The following is a 20,049-nucleotide window of genomic DNA, read 5'->3' as shown; positions in this document are numbered from 1 at the left end:
CATTTGATTCGCAGTCGCAAATAGCACTCAAGAAAGGAAGGAGGGCCGAAACCGGTTTGGCTCAGTGGATAGAGCGTCAGCCTGCGGACTGAAGGGTCCCAGGTTCGATTCCGGTCAAGGGCATGTACCTTGGTTGCGGGCACATCCCCAGTAGGAGGTGTGCAGGAGGCAGCTGGTCGATGTTTCTCTCTCATCGATGTTTCTAGCTATCTATCCCTCTCCCTTCCTCTCTGTAAAAAAAATCAATAAAAATATTTAAAAAAAGAAAGGAAGGAGGTTTTGCCTATGCCCATGAGTTGGAAAGGTGAAGAGCAGCTTAAATGGGCCCTAAGATCTCTCTTACCCTCTAACAGTCTTCCTTCCCAGAGACTTTCAGCTCCACCAAATATCGGCAAACGAACCCGCTATTAATTCTTTTTAACCCAAAACTAAATCACAGAATGGCTTTGCTGAGCACACTGATGTTCAGAGGTATGCGTCTTTGATTAAAAGCCAAGACAACACACAAGAGAACGAATGTTCCTGAGAATTCAAAGAAATGAAGGTCAGACCAAGGCAAGCCCTATTAAGTGAGCTATCTTGACCAATTTAACTACTTTTCACCAACAGTCCCTCATCATCAAAGGCAAGGTTCCGCATCTTGTCATACTGTTACAAGGCTTAGGAATAATTATATCCAGTACTCAGCCACTAGCAAAGAACAGGTCTCCACAAATGGCAGCATCTGAATGGGCACAATCTTCCTCCCCCTCAACTCAGATACACACGCAGTATAAGTTAGGCTTTCTCAAATAATCATGAACATTACAACACAGGTCGGACCTGAATAAAGGAATTTCTCCAAATCTCTACAGACTCCTCCCAGGAATTCAACTGTGCACCCCGCGGAGAGGTGGGGAGAACGTGGGGAGGAGAAGAGGACAGCTGACATCTCGTCCTGGCAACTCAGGCCGCCGGTCCACGCGGCGAACGCGCTGCGCAGAGGGCGACATGGAAACACGCGCCTCTGCAGCCACAGCGCCGGGGCCCGATGAGATCTAAGGGGACGCATGTGTGTAAACACAGCTCCTGAGTACAAGCCGACCGCTTCAAGTGGCCCTCCGCCAAAACACAGCCACCTGCTCCAGCTCCAAGGACACGGCGCTTGGGAAGGGTGGAATGGCCACACTTTACTGGAGGAGCAATTCCAGGGACTCCCTGACGAAAGGGACCCTGCCTTCACAGGACCACCGAGCCCAGCGAGACGAGTGCACGATGTGCGTGTCCTCAGGTTCCAGTGGCAGGCTGAGGGACGTGGGAAAACGACGACACGCAGCTAGGACGAAGAAGTGAGCGCTTTGATGGGAATACTAACCATCTACTCCAATTATCCAGGCCAGTTAAAAAAATGAATGGGAGGGGTGGGGGCTGGATATAAAAGGGAAGGGATTAAGAAGTACAAACTGGCATTACAAATAGTCCGGGGATATAAAGTACAGCATGGGGAATACAGTCAACAACATTCTAATAACGAAGCACGGTGCCAAGTGAGCATAGACTCATTGGGAGGATCACTTCATAAGGAATATAAATGTCTAATCACTATGTTGTATACCTGAAACTAATGTGATACTGAATATCAACTGTAACTGAAAACAATTTTAAATAAAATCAATTTTTAAGTGTTTTTAATGACAGGTCCATTGCCACAGAATTAACAACTCCTAATCCGAGCCTTCTGCTGTCACTCTAAGATTCCCCTATTTTTCCTGAAGCCAAAAAGGAACAAGAAAAAAGGCCAGCGTCCCCTCCACAGAGGTGCAGGCCAGCCTCCCAGCTCCGCCTCCACGCCCAGGCTTCTGAGTGCGGAGCGGGAAGTCACGGCGAGAGCATGGGACCAGGGAAGTGCTCCCCGCCCTGTCTGTGAACTTGGACGTTAGCAACATGGGACCTAAACCAGGGTTTCCAGGGAGCTATGTGAACTGGAGTGCTGGGACCAAACACGGAACTTACTTTCCTTTTAATCTTATCTCTATAAATGTTCTTTATTGGGTATTTTATACTATATCTAAAAGGTAAAAGTAAAACATCTAGGTTATTTTAACTCTGTAAGTAAAAATGTGAACTCAGTTGAAGAGCTGTGCTCCAACATTCCAAAAAACCTGCAATCAATTATCTAAATAAACTACCAACTAAATTTCTAACACTGTTACCTCTAGCTTTATAAGATTCTTAAGGCCACTGATTTTAATTAAGCAATAGCTGGTTTCAAATATAATTGCAAATCATAATTAAAATAAATTGCCAACTTCACATAAAATTAAAAAGTACATACCTATTATGTGTTTTGATACATTTACAAGTAAACTGGAGCTAATATATAACAGTATGGAGTCAAATCCATGTTGCAGAAACAAAGACATATACTGAATTTTAAATAGTTCATAACCTAGTTGTGACCTACTGAATGGCTCCCAAATTATACTATTTTGCTGGTAGAGTAATTACCTATGGTAAAGACTAATTTACAACATATCTACTTTATCTGTCTTACATGTTTGAAACCGCTAATAAATGACCACATGAAACAATAGGCCTCTAAACTAGCTAATGTTAGTCAAAGCAAAAGTATTCTGTCTGGAGAAATATAATTTATGTAAATAATCAAAATATACATAACCTTAAAAGAAATTTAAAGTCAGCTGAGATACGGTAACAAAGCTATGGGGTTCTATAGAGTACTTAACTCTGTAAACTGGGAAAAGTAAAGAAACTTTCATCCATATAACCTCTCACAACTCAAAACGAAAGCATTCTAAATTGAGGAGCTGGAGCAAAATAATCTTCAAAAAATAATGGTGAACAGAGACACTTTTTTTTTCTTGTCTTAGTTAAATATAACACCCTAACAGGGTAGCACACATCTATATATATAAAAGCCTAAGTGACTGGCCAACCGGCCGGTAGCTATGACGCGCACTGACCACCAGGGGGCAGGCGCTCAACACAGGTGCTGCCAAGTGACAGCAACTTTGCAGAGTGCCCTCTCACACTCAGGGACCCCTCGGGGGATGTCGGACGGCTGGTTTCAGCCTGATCCCTGCAGGCCAGGCCCGCTCACTCGGCAGACGCCCTTCGAGCCCCAGCTCCGCCCCAGGTGTGGCTGACCAGGGAGGGACCGGGGGAGGTTGGCTCCAGGGCACATCCTGCCCGTCTTGCCCAGTTCACCCCTCTGGCCACCTCCTAATTAATTTACTTTCAATGTGCACGAATCTGTGCTCCGGGCCTCTAGCTGATTATAACCAACTCTGGGCAACCAGTAACCCAGCCACTTGAATTAAAGGAACAGAACTCCCCAAGTTATGGACACATCCTCAATTCTTATCACCACACCAAGCGGCTATCACCCTAAATTCAAATATTCAGATTCCAAACTAAGAACGAAGAGAAAGCAATCAAACCCTAGTGTTAAAGTGTTCTAAGACTCCCAGATAAAGATTTACTAAAAAAAAAAAAAAAGAAACATCACCCAAGAAGATAAACTTTAATTCATTCTAATTCATCAAATTTCTTTCTAACTGGATGCCAAATACAAGGTGGGGCAAAAGCAGGCTTACAGTTGTGAGTGGGAGAAACAGAGTTTATTCTTGTATTATGTTTTATTTATTGTATTATTTCCATACAAATCACTATAAACCTACTTTTGCCCCAGCCTGTATCCAGTCCACTAAACAGTCTTCATTCGTAATACAGATTCCTATCGTCCCGGTAAACCAGCTGGCCTCCGTGCAGACTGTCTCATCGCAGGACTAAGAGCTGCTTTGCCAGCAGGAAGCCTACGTGCCCCAACTCTACAGACACTTCACCTCATCAAGACACCGCACGGCCTACGGGCACTGAGCTGTGTCTTCACTACCTCGTGACAAGAGACGCGCTGGTGTTCAGTGGAGATGCAGGCAGTTAACCACCAAATGCAAGACGCCAAAATGCAGGCAAACCCAGATACAGGAAGCCAGGCTCCCTTAGTGAGTCAGTCGGCGTGCGCAGTTTATACGGTTCAAAGCAAGCCAAGCAGAGCAAAGACTGTTCAAGAAACATGTTGGTTTCTGTCAGATCCAAATTAAATAATCTTCTCGTTTACAATTTCCTAGTTCAATATTTCCAGGTAAAGTTAATATAAAGTAATACTATGCAAAATGACCTAGAAGTTTGCCCTTCAAGAAATTATACCCCTAGAAAGAGAAAATTATCTACCTCATTAGTGTTCCAACGGTGCCTCTCTTTGGGTAAACTTGAACATTTCGGCAGACATTCAAGCAGCTTTTTCGGTAAAAAGATTTTTACATGACTACTATTGCTGTTCCCATGATCATCTATAAAGAAGAAGACAATAAATTCAGAGAAAATAAGAGAAAATCTCCCTTGAAGTATACTGGCAAGGTCAGAAGCAGCAGCTCGGGTTAGTCAGAGACCAAGAGCCACTGCTCCGAGTGAAATCCTCACCTGCACTCTGAGCAGAGCTTCTGCTCCCTGACGAGCAGTGGACAGGGACGACCCCAGCAGCTGCCCGTGACCAGGCGTTACTTTTAAAGCTTCTTGCCCAGGTTTCCATGAAGTCCACCAAAATTGCACAAGGATTTAACCTCACAACACAACCCCGAGATCCTCTATTAACCACTTGAAAAGGTTTACATTTTTTTAGGAAAGAAGAACTCTAATAAAAGAGGACTATTTTATTCATAAACTAATACCACTTCATCCTCTAGAATATAAATGAGATTTATCCTTTCAAAAGCAAGCTACACATCTTATAAGGAATTCAAGGCTGCAGTTAGCTAGGTAATATAGAAGCTGGCCTTTCTGGCCTAAATGTAGAAATATACCATTTTAATTAACTCAATTTACATATATATATATCTATATCATTAATGTATTTCATCAAAATATAACTCTTCTAAATTAAGTGAAAGAAAAATCTATTACTTTCAGACTAGATGGTATGTCTCACTACCTGATAATTGGTCTCCCTAATACTTTCTAGAAGAGATCATTTCCTTTATGTATCATTTCATTAATTTATTTATTTGCACATCATTTCTTATTTCATTCCTGTAACAAAGTCCCCTTTGCCTGGCTCAAAATTTCTTGCCAGTTTTGGCACATTTAGTTCCAAGTTTCAAAGTACCCACTCCAGTTTTGTTTTGTTTTTATGTTAAATAGAAGCCCCAATATCCAAAGGATGCAGAGCATAACCAGGTACAAAGGAGCAATGCATTAAATACTAAACACTGAATTTGCTCCAGAAAGCACGGTTGAAATAACGTATTCTGATATTAACAAGATATAATAAAAACATTGAACTCCAAGTAAGAGTCCAGGCTTCAGGCCCAGTTCTGCTACTTTCTAATTGTGTGACCTTGGGTAAGTTACTTAATATCTTCAGTTTTCCTAAATCAAGGAGAATCAGACTACCTCTAATTCTCCTCCGTAAGCCCCTACAGAACGGCTGTAATTCAATGACTTCACATATCTGGCAATTAAACAGCCTTTATAGGCACACTGGTATTAGTCAATAATGTCAAAAGTGAAATACAACAACATATCTTTCTAGTCCTTTACTATAATGTTGCTTACTTAGCATAGGTCTATTTTTTGAACATGTGAAAACCATAGAAGAATAAAAGTATTTTCTACAGCCACAATAAAATCCTCTCCAAGCATTTTTCATCTAATTTACACACTTCTCCTCAAGGAAAATATCTTAACAGGAAAATATTGGGCATAGAAATAAAGTCTAAAAAAATTTACTACATCATATGGAAATATTTTGTAGAAAGGAACTTAGGAGAGTTTTAGCATACTAAATCTTTTTTGGTCCATGAACTACATAACCGATTGAATTATAATGCCCATCTTCCATTTCTATAAGCAGTATAAAAACTTCAAAACTGACTGCTTTTAAGAATCCAAATTTTTAATTTAAGGGTGAAATTAAATTAAGCTTTTTTAAATCTTGCTATATAACCAAGAATGTTAAACTAAGAGAATGTTCCTAGAAAGTTCTGTATTAATTGCACCCTACAAAACCCTGTAATTTCACGTGCTGACGTGTGCTCCCTGCACCTCATGCCCCGAGGGGACCGAGGGCCCTCAGACTTTAGAGAGCAGAAAACCAAATCCCTTCTCTCCGCCCCTAAAGTGGTTTTCTTCTTACTTTATAAAATTTCCCATGTTGTATACAATTCTGGAAGTAGAGGTGGAATCCTATCCTTAATTCAAACATTCACAGTTGCAGGGTGCCTTTATGAAAACAGTGCTATGCTAGGTGCTAAATAAAGGGCAGACCCTGAATTGTATGTATGTCTGGGCGTATCATACGCTGAGAAAACTACTTAAGAAGTACTCTGAATAATACTAACAGAATATTAAGCCTCAGCTTCTATTTCTATGTTTGTGATCACAACCTGAGGTCAAGTGTCTGTCCTTTCAGCCTCTTTGAGGAACGAGCCATCCCTGTGACATATTGAAGTGCATCTATGTACGGGTATGTCTGAACACTTGGGGGGGGGAGGGGGAGAGAGAGAGAGAGAGCAAGAGCGCACTCTTCTCAGCAGCACCAGTAACTGCTATAGAAAAGCCTCCGTCTTCCCTCTGATACGGAATCAGGCAGAGGTGAGTCGGCCGAGGGCTTTTAGAGAGGAAAAGGAGGATGGCTGTGTAAGCACTGTCTCAATCAAGTTTCTAAATATAGTGCGCTATGGGCTGTACAGCCAGGGCTTCAAAAGGAACAGAAGTATGACAGGCCAATGAGTTCCCCTTAATCAGTTTTAAACTGGGCTATTTCCAGAATTTTAGGTTCATGCTGAATACAAATTGGATGTTTTTAAGAAACATAACAACGGGTAAATTTTCCCACTATGCATTATGAAGATGGCAATTTTAGTACTGGGGAAAAATAGGAACTCATATAGGCACAATGTTAAGCCTCTTATTTTCAAATTTCTGTTTTCCAGTTAAAAGTGTCATAAAAAGTAACTTTGCTTTCCCACTGGAAAAGAACTGCTTTTTCATCTTTTTGGAATAACTATACTGACATAATAATTAGATAAATACATGTGCCAGTTTTTAAATCCTGTCTCAGCACCAGGATTGTAACAGCACCTGAGAGTAACCTGAAGTATACACTGGTTCCAAATGCATCTCAGGATTTAATGTAAATAGTTAAACTGACACCGCGAAATGGAAGTGCCAACCAAATCCAGTGAAACACTTCATTATCATTATCTAGCATAATACTCAGGTCTGATATATGACTTCAGAAAATTATTTTCTAACCTCCTTCACAATAAAAATAACTAGTGAAGCTCCTGAAATTGACAGATGATTTGCTTGGCTGACAACTATAATTCTAGAGAATGAACCATCTTTTCCAGTCAACCTTCAAATATTTTCCGAATAATAATTTCAGAGACACAGTATAATTTAACTAAAACTTTCTAAAATATACAAAAATATGCAGTCACTTAATAAGGCAAGAAGTTCTTGTTTTCATGTTTTATTGCTAAGAATTGAGATTCACACATTGCCAAATCCTTTATTTAAATCCAAAGAAATACATGTGACCTTTTCCTTGGAACACCCTGCTGACTTCTGCAAGGGAAATTATAACTATATCAACTCTAACCTGGAAATGATGCATCCATTTTATTTTTGTTCATAATTAATAAAAATTAAATAACTTTGGTTCTGTTATTCAATCAAGTTGATTACAGTTAATCTCTCAACCTCTAGACCAAACTGCTCAAAATAAGTCGATACAACAGTGTATCAAACTGCTAGATCTTATCAGGAACATATCTGATCAACTTGGAGTGGTAAAATTCAAAGGAAGCTCTACAATTTTCTGTTTAGCTCTAATTATTATGTGCTTAGATTTAATTAGCAGGATAGGAACTGATTCCGGGAAACACAGCCACATATTGTTCTATTCAAGTCAGCACAGAGCTCACAGCAGCAAATACTGCCATTACTAATGTCAGACTTTCAAATCATTATTCATCCAAAATACATATTAATTAAGCACCAACTATGTGCCAGCATTGGTAGGATTTCTCTTTATTCTTTTCCAAAGAGATTCTCCAAAATGAGTTAAACTCCGTTGTAATTATCCAAAAGATATTTAAAGGTTAAAAAAATAAGTTTTTTCATAGAAAAACATAACTAGTTTTGCTCTTTAACAACCCCTTTCCTCTTCTTACAGAGTGTGATCATCAAACCTGACCCTTCCTATTCTTAGGTGGCCCAGATTTATGCTTTTTTCTGTCGATCTTATTATTAAATCTCTGGCCCAGGTTTAGGTCAACTCATAACCCAGGTTGAATAAACTTCCGTTTATCTGCATTTCCATTTCCATCTAAAACATGTGTGCAGGGGCAGCTCAAGTGGGGTCTGGAGCTTTGCAATCGACTACGTCAATTTGAGTTTGGGAGCATCTTCTCCTGCTCCATCCCATTCAATGTCCATGGAGCTACACGTGACAGGTAAGCTTACTTTCTGCTATTTCTGAGGGAGTAAACATTGGTGGGACTCCGTATCAGGCATCCAGGAGGAGTTTACATGGCATGCTCTCATTTAATCCTCCCAAGAACCCATCAGGGCATCATCACCCCATTTCACAGATGAAGAGCCAGAGGTTCAGATTAATTTGCCCAAGGTCCACAACTAGTAAGTGGCTCAGATGGGATTCAAACATGGCCTGTGGCTTTTCCCGGAATCTGACACCAGAGTTACAGAATCATTCTTTCAATATGTAACAGTGCAGAGTGCTTTAAATTTCCCATGTGGTTAAACCCTTTGCCTTTTTTAATCCTCACATAAAGGTTACAAGGGGAGTATTATTTGCTACCCCCAGAAGGATTAAGTAACTCATCTAAGATCACACAACAAGTTAAAGGCAGAACTCAGGTCTTCTAAGTCCTGATCACACTACAATGCCGGAAACACTCGCACTGCCAAGCCCACCCCTTCCTGTAAGTCAAAAGCTTTTCAAATCCTACCTTCTAGAGGTGGCACGGTGTTGAGAACACAGTAGGTGCTAGTTCCGCAGAATACACTTTGGGAAACGCTCTAAGGAAACAGAAAATAAAATGTAAAACTAATCTTTGCAAAAGATATACACTGGCTCTTCTGTGATCTTCCTGCCAAAGATGCACAACGTGGGCCTAATCGTGAGGAAACATCAGACAAACCCCAAAGGAGGGACAGTCTACAGAATGACTGGCCTGTACTCTTCGGTGAAGAGTGTCAAGGCCATGAAAGCCAGACTGAGGGGACTGCTGTGTCTTAGAGACAGAGGAGACGACGAGGGCGGCCCAGAGGCTACCACCGGGCCCACCGGCATAACGGGCACAGCCTCTGAGGGCGGGATGGTAGAAATGTCTCCATGTTAGTTTCCTGGGGGATCACTATGTTATGGTGATGGAGAAAATGCTCTGGTTTGCAGGAAATACAAAAGCATTTGAGGGGGGGGAGGGGTGAAACATATTGGCAACTTATTCTCACAGAGCTCAAGGGGCAACGAGTTCTTTGCACCACACCTACAATTATTCTGTAGGCTTGAATGTTACGAAATTTAAAATCTATGTGTGTGAAAAAAGACATACGCAGGGAATATGCATTACTTGTAAAAAAAATTTTAAAGGAAGCATTAAGTGCTGTACACAGTAAATCTTTACTAAGAAGAACCAATGCCATATTCATTTTGCAGTTCAGTCCATATTCAACGACAATGTTAACCATTTCCCAAGAGTAAACCCAACACCCAACTCATTCAAGAGAACCTACTGAGTGCCAGCTAACAGAATGGCAGGTGCCGCAGGTCAGGAAGTTGGAGAACAGATCTCTGCTCCCAGGCTGCTCCATGCAGGTAAAATTTTAGTGTTCATACAAGAACCGGCACAATGGTAACTTTAAAAAAGGAAAACCATCTCTGTGAGTCTTCCCAACCAATTATTTTCGGTCCTAATATACTTTTCTTCTGGTTGCAGTATTTAAAAAATGTTTAGATTATTCATCCTGCATTAAAACAACATATTTATATACCTAGAAAACCAAGGACTATTTAGACTTTCAACAACCACTTCAACATTTTTCTCTACAATATAAATAGGTCAGCTCTCTTACTAGCTGTCATTTGGAATGTAATTACCTTTGTATTACCTCATCAAAAAAGGTAGCAAGACATGGCTCAGTGGTTGAGCGACCTATGAACCAGGAGGTTACTGATTGATTCCCAGTCAGGGCACATGCCTGGGTTGCAGGCTTGATCCCCAGTAGGGGGCATGTAGGAGGCAGCTGATCAATGATTAGCCTCATCATTGATGTTTCTATCTCTCTTTCCCTCTCCCTTCCTCTCTGAAATCAATAAAAATCCTATATAATAAAAGCCTAATATGCTAAGTGTCTGGTCATCTGGTAGGCCATTCAACCAATCAAAGTGCAATATGCTAATGATATGCTAAGGCAGCTCAACTGTTCGCTATGACATGCACTGACCACCAGGGGGAAGACGCTCTGACTGGTAGGCTAGCTTGCTGCTGGGGTCTGGCTGATAGGGTGAGAGGGGCGGGACATGCCCTGGAGTCCTCCCACAGTTCCTCCCCAGCTGGCCAACTCCCCATGTCCCTCCCCGGCCTGATTGTGCACCGGAGGGGTCCCTCAGCCTGGCCTGCACCCTCTCACAATCCAGGACTCCTCGGGGGATGTCGGAGAGCCAGTTAAGGACCAATTCCACAGGCCAGGCCAAGGGACCCCACTGGTGCATGAATTCATGCATCGGGCCTCTAATATATATATACACACATATATGTGTGTGTGTGTGTGTGTGTGTGTGTGTGTGTGTGTATTTTTTTTTTTAAGGTAGCAAGGACACCCCTCTCTCTTAGATCACAGGGTTGTTGTGAGAATTGAATGGGATAAAGCATACAATAGTGCTTTCAATTCAAAAGTACCACACCAACATAAAATGTTACTAAGGTCAGTAAGAGTAATCTCCAACAATGTTAACGTTTTCTAAGAACTAAAATTTTGTGCCAAAAAGAGTTGAAATCTGACTAACGTTAACTTGCACAAATTTTTAATTTTCCTCCTTATATTCATGGTCAAGTGCTTCACCATAAGTAAGTCCTTCTCCACAATGTGACTCTTAGCTACCAGGATACGCATCCGCTTCCTACTTACTTTCTGCTTCCAGAAAGTTCTTGTTGCAGGACTTTTACCAGCCTTCTATTTGATTTCATCGATAGTGGTTAACTGCTGACTGGCAACCTGTGGCAGCATCCTTAGTAACCACCTGCTACGAAACTAGCATCTGGGCCCGAGGACGCTCCCTATGAACTACGGGCAAACCTCAGAACCCAAGTCCCCGTGGGAAATTCAGCACGTCCCTTCCCGGACTGTGAGCCGGACTGAGAGCACATAGGAGAAGTGGCTCACATCAAGTCAGCAGTACCCGACTTCAGGAACACGTGCAAGAGCCGCCAGCAACAGCCTTCTCGCCGCATTACTGCAGCAGCTCATCTTAGTGTGGCTTCAGAATTGAAACGAAATTTCATCATGTTAAAACGAATGTCTTACATTCAAGGCTTAACATTTTCCGGCTTCCTATTACCAAAAAAAGACAGCCTGAGCTTACCACTTATCAAGACATTTTAACAATGGCCTTAACATCAGAAGTTTTACAAATCACTAATGTGTAGTGGAACACACTAATAAATGGCTTCCCAAAAAGGACACTGATACCTTACTTCAAAGTTTGACGATAGATAAATCAGTGGCAAAATAGACCAAGTAACAAATCAGAAGAATTAAACAGCAAAAATAACATGTAACAGAAATATCACGAACAACCAACCATGATCTCTCTACAGCACTGGCATAATAAAGTGTCTCTAATAGTTTAGTTTAACCAGGACAGAAACTCACTCCCACAAGTGAGAGTGATATCAAATGTCGTTCTATCCTCAAAATAACCAGGTTCTCAAGACAAGCCTAAAACACAAGGAAACCCACACCAGAAGTGACTGCCTTGTGTTAACCAGGGGCCCGACTCCAAGTGAGGTCCTCTCACTGGACCCCTTGACATCTGCTGATGACACTGAGCGGAAGTGGCCCCAGATACGAGGGTCTGGAGAACTGGAGCCCCGCACCCCAGTTCCACCACCCCAGCTGAGAAGTCTAGGCAAACAGCTGACCTCTCTGCCCACAGAACAGCAGGGAGGGGGAAGCACAAGCTCAATGGCAGGAAGGTCTGGGTTCAAGTCCTCCCGCTGCCCTCTCTGGCTGCCTCTGAATCCCAACTCAGATCCCTGATCCTTCAGGAGCCTCCGCCCGCTGACCGGGTTAGGCCCTGCTGGTGCCACCTGCGTAGCCTCTTTCCATTTGTTCTTCAGACATCAGAGTACCTAACTCGTGCCAGACACCATCCTAGGAGGTGGGACCCAGCAATAAAAAGACAGACAAAGGTCCTAATGTTGTGGGGTGCATGCCCAGTGGGGCGTGGGAGTGCAAGGTGACAGCGCTGTGAAGGAAAGAAAATGGGCGGCGTGCCGGGGAAACCCAGGTCGGGGACGCATGTTTCTGGCTGTCCAACCCGGCGTGGAGCGTCCAGAAACCTGGGTTCTCACTAGCCTGCCGCGGCCTCGGCTGGCTGCACAGCAGTCACTGCAGGAGACTGTTCACACTGTGGGCCCAGGCTGCATCCTGACCCGTTAAGTCAGAATGTGCGGGCGTGGGACCCAGGCATCAGGATTTTTTAAGGTTCCCAAGTAAACCAAGGTGTATCCAAGCTCGGGAGCCACTGAAATAAATAGTCATGTGACTCCGGGCAATCCTAACTGTCCTGGTTTTCTCCAGAGTGAAATGGGAGTTGACCTTGAGCAGTGTGTCCACCTTCAATGTGCATGCAAGTCACCTGAGACCTAGCTAAGAGGCGGGGTCCGGTTCACAGGTCTGAGTGGAGCCGGCGCTGTGCCTCTAACGCTGCCCTGAGTATCAGCTACCAGATGATCTAAAAATCAGGCATTCGATCTAAAAAGGACCCTTCCAGGCCCTTCTTTTGTCCCTGTAACTTTCTTTTATTTACTTATTTTGAGTTAATCCTCACCAAGGATATTTTTTCCATTTACTTTCAGAGAGAGTAGAAGGGAGGGAGGGAGGGAGGGGAGAGAGAGAGAGAAAAAAAAATCGATGTGAGAGAGACACATCAATTGGTTGCCCCAGACCAGGGCCAGGGCTCGAACCTGCAACCCAAGTTTAGGGCCATGACCTGGAATTGAACTCGATGCTCTGACCACTGAGCACACTGGCCATGGCACCCCTGTAACTTTCTAAATAAAATTCCTCTTGTAAAAAAATATAAAATATATAAATATAAAAAGACCCTTTAAGTCCTAGCATTCCACAACCGCATAATTCCATGAAATTACTTCTATCTGTTAACACCAACTGTAATACAAAACTATGCCAGAATATCCAAGCAAGATCATTAAAAGAAACTAGATGGATGGTTGATTGTGCTAATGTCCAGTGTCTCTAAGAAGTGGCCAAGAGGGGAAAGACAGCCGCTCTGTCAAGTAGATCCCCTGCCTTCAAAAAGTGCACTATCGATTGGAATGAGGAGCCCCAGCGGGTGGCTCAGTGGGTTAGAGTGCCTTCCCGTGCTCCAAAAAGGTTGCAGGTTCAGTTCCCAGTGGGGGCACATGCCTAGTTAGTGGGTTCGATTCCCAGTCAGGGTGCATACAGGAGGCCACCGAGCAATATTTCTCTCTCTCTCCTTCCCCCTTCCTCTCTCTCTAAAAACTTATAAAAAAACATATCCTTGGGTGAGAATTTTTAAAATGGAATGAAGAAATAACGCATGACTTATTAAAGGCTGACGTGGGGCAAATGGCAGCAGTCCAGAAACCAGTAGCCACCTGTGCACCAAGCACAACGTCCGCGGAGGCATGAACTGTCTTCCTCATCTTTGTTTCCGGCCAGGACGTCACATGTAGCCACATTCCTGATGTATATAGTCTTTGGATGTTGTAATAAATGAACAAAATGCTATGTAATAAGGAGTGATTACAGGCTTGTGAACAGAGAAGTAGCATGATGAAAACTGTATTTACAGTTCTTTGAAATAAGGACTGAGAATGTTTAAGTCTCCATAGAGTCCCTTTAAAGCTAACTGAGGACCCACAGAGCTTATTAAATCAAAGACGGAGAGAGGCTACACTGAATGCAATAAACCACTTGTATCAATTAGAAGTGATGCATTGAAAAAACTTTTTCATGTATTTTACCATGACGTAAACTGATTCTTAAAATTCACTGGTCAGTACATATTACCTGACACATAAATAATCAAAATTAAGCAGAGTCTCAAATCCTTAGCCCCTTCACTAACCTCACCAGTTTGGCCTAGCGTTCCAGGCACCATGCCTCCATCAGTTAGGGAGGCTAGCTCAGAACAAACTGTACCATGGCTCAAACACCATAAATATTTACTTCTTGTTCGTGTGAAGTCCCAACCAGGTGTGCCTGACCAGCAGCGAGCTCTCCTCCGAGCAGAGGCTCTGGCACCGACGCTGCCCCCATCCTGGGGCAGGAGCCCTCCCGGGGCACCGGCTGCTTCTGCACCAGCCAGCAGGGAGGGCAGGGCACAGACAACGGTGCCCGGAGGGTTTTCGGGCCAGGCCCGGAAGTGGCCCACTTCTCCGCTCTCCCTGCTCCATTGGCTAGGATTTGGCCACAAAGCCACACCTAATTGCAAGGGCGGCTGGGAAATGCAGTCTGGCTCCATGCCCAGGAAGAGGAGATGGAGTTCGTGATCAGCGGGCAGCCTCCGCCACGGTGCCATTTGTAAATGGGGGTTGGGGGGGCCCCGCTGGGTAATTACAGAACAGTCACTCCTCTCAGAAATGCCTTCTGTTAATCTACAACTCCACCATTAGTAACCCTAACGCCACTCAGCATCCAAAACCAACCGAGCAGTTCTTCTTCTCCGATAACTATTTTTCTAACATATTCAGAATAAGACAGTAACGAGGGCATCCTTAAAGGGATGTCTGGCTTTTCATTCTGGTATCTCCAGTACTTAAGGGCTGGCTAATAATAGAAGCTCAAATATTTTTTAAATTCCTGGATGAAGACATTCCCAGAAGTGCACGGAAAGGAAAAAGAGTGGTCCCATCTCTTGCCCTGCTGATGGGGAGTTACTGAAGGCCATGGTCATCTTAAGAACCTCTCTCCCTCTCCTACGGCCACCCTGAGTTGCCACCCATCCTCTGGTCTCTGAACAATGAAGCAATAAGACAAAATACCCACAGTGTTCACAGACACAACAGGAGGAACACTCCATGTGTGGCCAGAGCACAGGGCGGCTACACCAAAGGGCACGCGGACTGGCACAGGCCACGTCCTGGAGACCCTCCGCAGCACGGGGCCAACGACCTCGGAGACGGGAAAACCAACATGTTCTCCAAACACGGCAACTTCATCCTTTTCTGAGCCCCAAAAGGGTAGTGGGGGGAGGGGGAGGGGAGCATATACTCCAGTGCAAAAATGTTTTCTACTCACACAGTACCTCTTTTCCACAAGTTTAAAATACACCGTAAGTGCTACCATAATGACCTTCGCACCATTCCTATGGGATAGAGACAGAATTAAAGTGTGTACCCCGGTTAAAGGGAAAAGCCTGGAGGTGAATGACTTCGCGCTACGAAGGCCGGCTAATAAGAAAGTGAGGAGTAACCTCTATGGTATTTGGGCACAGACCATTTTAGGCTCTCAAATTGAGTTCAACGCCTAGAATTGAGTTCAAAAGCAAACAAGTAGCTAAAAAAGACCATAAAACTACTGACGTTCTAAGAAGCTTACACAGAAATTAATACTACAATAGTTCAAGCCTGATTTATGACCTGAGAAATCACATTAATTGATTCACTATTACCAGATTCATGTAAAGCGTATTTAAAGTGATTTCAGAATGAAAAAATTATTCTTTCCAGATATGAATCACAGGATCACAGAACTTGCATAAATTTAATTTGGCTAGGAAGCCAGTATACTCAATATTCTGAAAATAATCAAAGAGCACTTATTAAGTGTCCACATTTGTACAAATACATTCCAGTAGGGCATATTCAGAAAAAAGCTACACAGAATTTAAAATGACATCGTTTTAGGCAGCACTGTCATTCCTGGTACCAATGATAACCATTTTTTAAAGCCCTCAAAAATAGAGTCCTGTAAAATATCAACAAAATCCACCCAACAAAGCAGGCATTCTACTTGGTAATATGTACGTATAACAAGCATTGTCACATAGCAAATCCCGCTGTGGTCCCATGGGGAGCAGAGCAGACATCATGCCGACCCTAGAAAAGGAGACGCCAAGGCACCGGCCAGGGAGCCGCGGAGCGGGAGCGGGAGCGGGAGCGGGCCCCGCACTGCCGCTGTGCTGTCTGCGAAGAACACAGGCCCTCACCCTAGGAAGGCACGAATGCTTCCCCCAAGGAACAATGCGAACTCCAGGCAAGCGCTGGGACAGAAAAGCGCCAGCACCGAGAAGACACAGAGGACCCTGCGGGACGGCACAGCTCCCTGGAGCCGGAGCCGGGCGCCGTCCTAAAGGCAGGCTGCAGCGCATGGTGTCACCTGGGGGGAAGGCTTCCCTTGCTTCTCCAACACGTTTTGGCCCAAGAACTGCAGGCCACCTATCACTAGCCGTTACCGCCCGAAACACCGAAGCTCACCAAAGCCAAGGGAGAGTGTGGCACCGGTTCCCACTGCAGAGCAGGAAAACGGCAGCCACGCTCCCGAATGGAACTTGGCTCCACGGGAACCCCCTCATCCACGCGCAGCCAGAGCCAGTGCGGAAGCCAAGATGCACTCTGAGGCCAAGGAGATCTTCACAGTCACCCACAAACGCTCACGTGCTTCCCCTGAGAAGGGCTTCCCGACCCGAATCCCCGGCTGGATTACTCCTCAACTCCTCACAGTCCTAACAGTCACGCCCACAGGAGATCAGAAGCCACACACGGGAGGGGCAAGGAGAGCTGGAAAGTGACAGAGAGGGAGAAGCAAAAGAGTGACAAGGAAAAGCAAAGACAGATTTAAAAAATAAGTAAAAAATGAAAACTTAGAGGACTTGAAAGGTGTCGCAGTGTGGGGTCGTTTATCATAAAGCCACCAGTCCAGTGGAAAGGCCCCAACAACATCGCAGCGTTAAACAGGCCAGCCCAACAGCTCGCACCACGGTGAACCCACGTATCAGGGGCCGGGCCGCGGAGCACGGGGAAGGAGACCAGAGGACCGGCCGGCCTGCGTGCCCCTTCCTCCTGTTAGAGATCCTCACCAACACCGAAGGCAAGCCGCACAGACACCTCCACTGGCCCGGAATCTGCTGGGAAAGAATTCAACCTTAGCAAGACCAAGGGTTTACCAATGGCAATTATCACACAGTCTGTTAACTCACCTCATAGGAGTGGCACCTACCCCCACCCCTGGTCAGAACAGAGAGGGCAGGGAAGGCTTGCTGAGAGGGTCACCCACACCCACAGGGCTGCATGTGAACGTGCCACCTGCAACTTCCCCTCCCAGACTTCCCTCTCTAAAAGCGCCCACCCTGACGTCTGCATCTTTCGGACGAACCGTTCTATCTAATGCTGCTAGTGCCAGACCCCTCCCTACTTGTGGGAAAACTTCATGGTGGGCCCGTGATCCCCAGCTCTTGTTTAAACACACAGCTTTGTCAGCCCCGCCCCTGGGTGAGCCCGGCCCAGAGGCTGCTTCTCACCACAGAATGGGCACGGGTGCGGACCTCACTGCTGTGCTGAGGACGGAGATGGTGCCTCCTGTCTTGCTGGCGGCATCTCCTTTCGGACCTGCCGGCTCTGATGAAGCTCGTTGCCAGGCTGGAGAGGCCCACACGGCAGGGAACTGAGGGTGCCTCTGGCCAACAGCCCACAAGACGGAATCCTTCAAACCACCGTGCGGGTTTGGGGGGGGGGGGGGGCCTTTCCCAATGGAGCCTTTGAATATGAGCCCAGCCCGACCGACACCTGATGCAGCCTGTGAGGCCCTGAAGCAGGGGACCTAGCCTGAACTCCTGACCCCAGGATCAGGTGATAAATGTGTCTGTTCTAGGTCACTAAGTTTGGCAATTTGTTACTGCAGCAACAGATAACTAATACACCAGAGTCCATCAGGTCCCAGGGATTTCTTTTCTCAACTTGGACTTAATCAATCATTTCACCACCATTTTTACAGCACTCTGCATTCACCACAAAATCCTTGAAAGAATTCTCTATTCTCTTGCTACCCCTTCCTCATTCTCTCACCTCACTACCTGACAAAATCATGACCTTTTCCTGTCTTCATTCTATTCAAACTCTGCAGCATTACAACTGAGAACTCCTCACAATCTCTGCACTTAGCACCCCCAACTTTCTGTTCTTGTTCTGTTACCTCTCTGACCATTCTTTCTCAGTCCCACTGGTGCTCTCCCCTCCGGTGACACTTCAATGGAAGCATTCCCCACATTTCTGCCCTCAAGTCCCTTCCCTTTTCTCATAACAGCTTTACTCCTACTGTGACTTCTCCTAATTTGTTGAACTGATTCATTCATTCTTTTAACCAACAGGCACTGTTCTGGGCAGAGGTGTCCAATGAGCAAGACAAACAAAGTCCCTAGTCCCCTGAACCTTATGCACTCTACCAGGCTGTGCGGGCTATCTCTATCTGCCCCTCCAGATCTACTCACCAGCCTTCCCCACCCTGCCCTGTGCCAAGGAAGCTGACCTCTATGGTCCCCATGACCAGGCGCCCTTGCTCTCTGAAAGCTCAATGAAGAAGACAACAACAGGCAATATGAATGACTTCGACCACATGTCCAACGTCATGTTGTACACCAGGGTGGGGAACGTCTGGCCGTGGGTCGTATAAGACCCTCGAAATCATTGGGTCTGGCCCTGCCAAGGCATTAGGGGTGAGTTAATTAAACGCTTGACCAAATATAGCAGGCTAATATTTAAGCTGGTAATTTTGTATGTTATGAATATCCAAATGGCCCCTGGCAGGAAAAAGGGCCCCCACCCCTGCTGTATACCAACATGCTAAGGCTGCCTCATGTCATTTAATTACCCAATTAGAACCAGTACATTGGCATCCAGTCTCCCCAAAACAGATCCCTCCTGTATTCCCTACCTCAGGCAATGGCCTCACCGAAGTCCAGTTAAGGTTCAAAAGCTAGGAGTCACCTTCAATTCTCCTCATCCCTCAAGGTCCACAGTCTGGCAGTCATAAAATAGTAGCTCTCCCTCACACACACAACTCAGTCACACTAACTCCCTTCTCCAGCCCACTGCTACAGACACTCTTGCCAAGAGCTATTTTCCCAGCTCCAATTCTTCCTCTTTGCTCATTCATCCACTCAACCAACAAATATTATTAAGCCCATCCTAGGTGCCAGATACTCAAGTCTCTGACCTCAAAAGATATAATCTAATTGAGGGAGAGAGAGAAGTGAACAAGCAATTCTAATACCAACTAAAGTATGCAATGGGCAGGAAAGCCAGGGAGTACCACGGGGCACACAAGGGCATGCGCTCCAAACTGAAGGAGAGGCAAGAGCAGGAAGGCTTTTCAAACAAGTCTCACTTCCGCTGCAACCCAGAGGCCAGAGGGCCAGCGAAGCAAAGCAGCTGTGAGTACGCGTGCGTGTGTTCTGGAGGAAGGCGCACCTTCTAAGACGAGGCGATGGCAAAGTGCAAAGACCAAAGCCCAGGGGGGGCATGGTGCTCTGGCACAATCAGACTCGGAAAGACGTGCACAAGCCGGGCCAGCGGAGAGAAAGCTGGAGAGGTAAGCACACGGCCATTATTAGCACCTTCACAGAAACCAGACTTTTACCCCATAACCCCACTCCTGAGAAAGACCACACACACCTCTGAAAGCCTCTCCGAGAGCAGAGAACATAATCCAGACTCCCAGCTGGACTTTCCAAGCCCCCGCAACCTGACCCCTACC

The 20,049-nt window shown here is 45.0% G+C and overlaps 1 protein-coding gene across 1 annotated transcript in view; it reads right to left on the bottom strand.

Moving 5' to 3' along the window:
* The window catches only part of CAMTA1 (calmodulin binding transcription activator 1), a 665,080-nt gene that overhangs the window by 626,053 nt on the left and 18,978 nt on the right, over positions 1–20,049 (bottom strand). Inside the window, exons 2-4 of the mRNA XM_054720834.1 lie at positions 17,378–17,422; positions 9,036–9,105; positions 4,234–4,352 (exon numbers count right to left, since the gene is read on the bottom strand). Of these exons, the coding sequence (XP_054576809.1) occupies positions 4,234–4,352; positions 9,036–9,105; positions 17,378–17,422 (234 nt within the window). The remainder of the gene's footprint in view (positions 1–4,233; positions 4,353–9,035; positions 9,106–17,377; positions 17,423–20,049) is intronic.

The sequence above is a fragment of the Eptesicus fuscus genome, chromosome 9 (assembly GCF_027574615.1).
Source record: "Eptesicus fuscus isolate TK198812 chromosome 9, DD_ASM_mEF_20220401, whole genome shotgun sequence".
NCBI lineage: Eukaryota > Metazoa > Chordata > Mammalia > Chiroptera > Vespertilionidae > Eptesicus > Eptesicus fuscus.
This window is presented reverse-complemented; position numbering and strand designations above follow the sequence as displayed.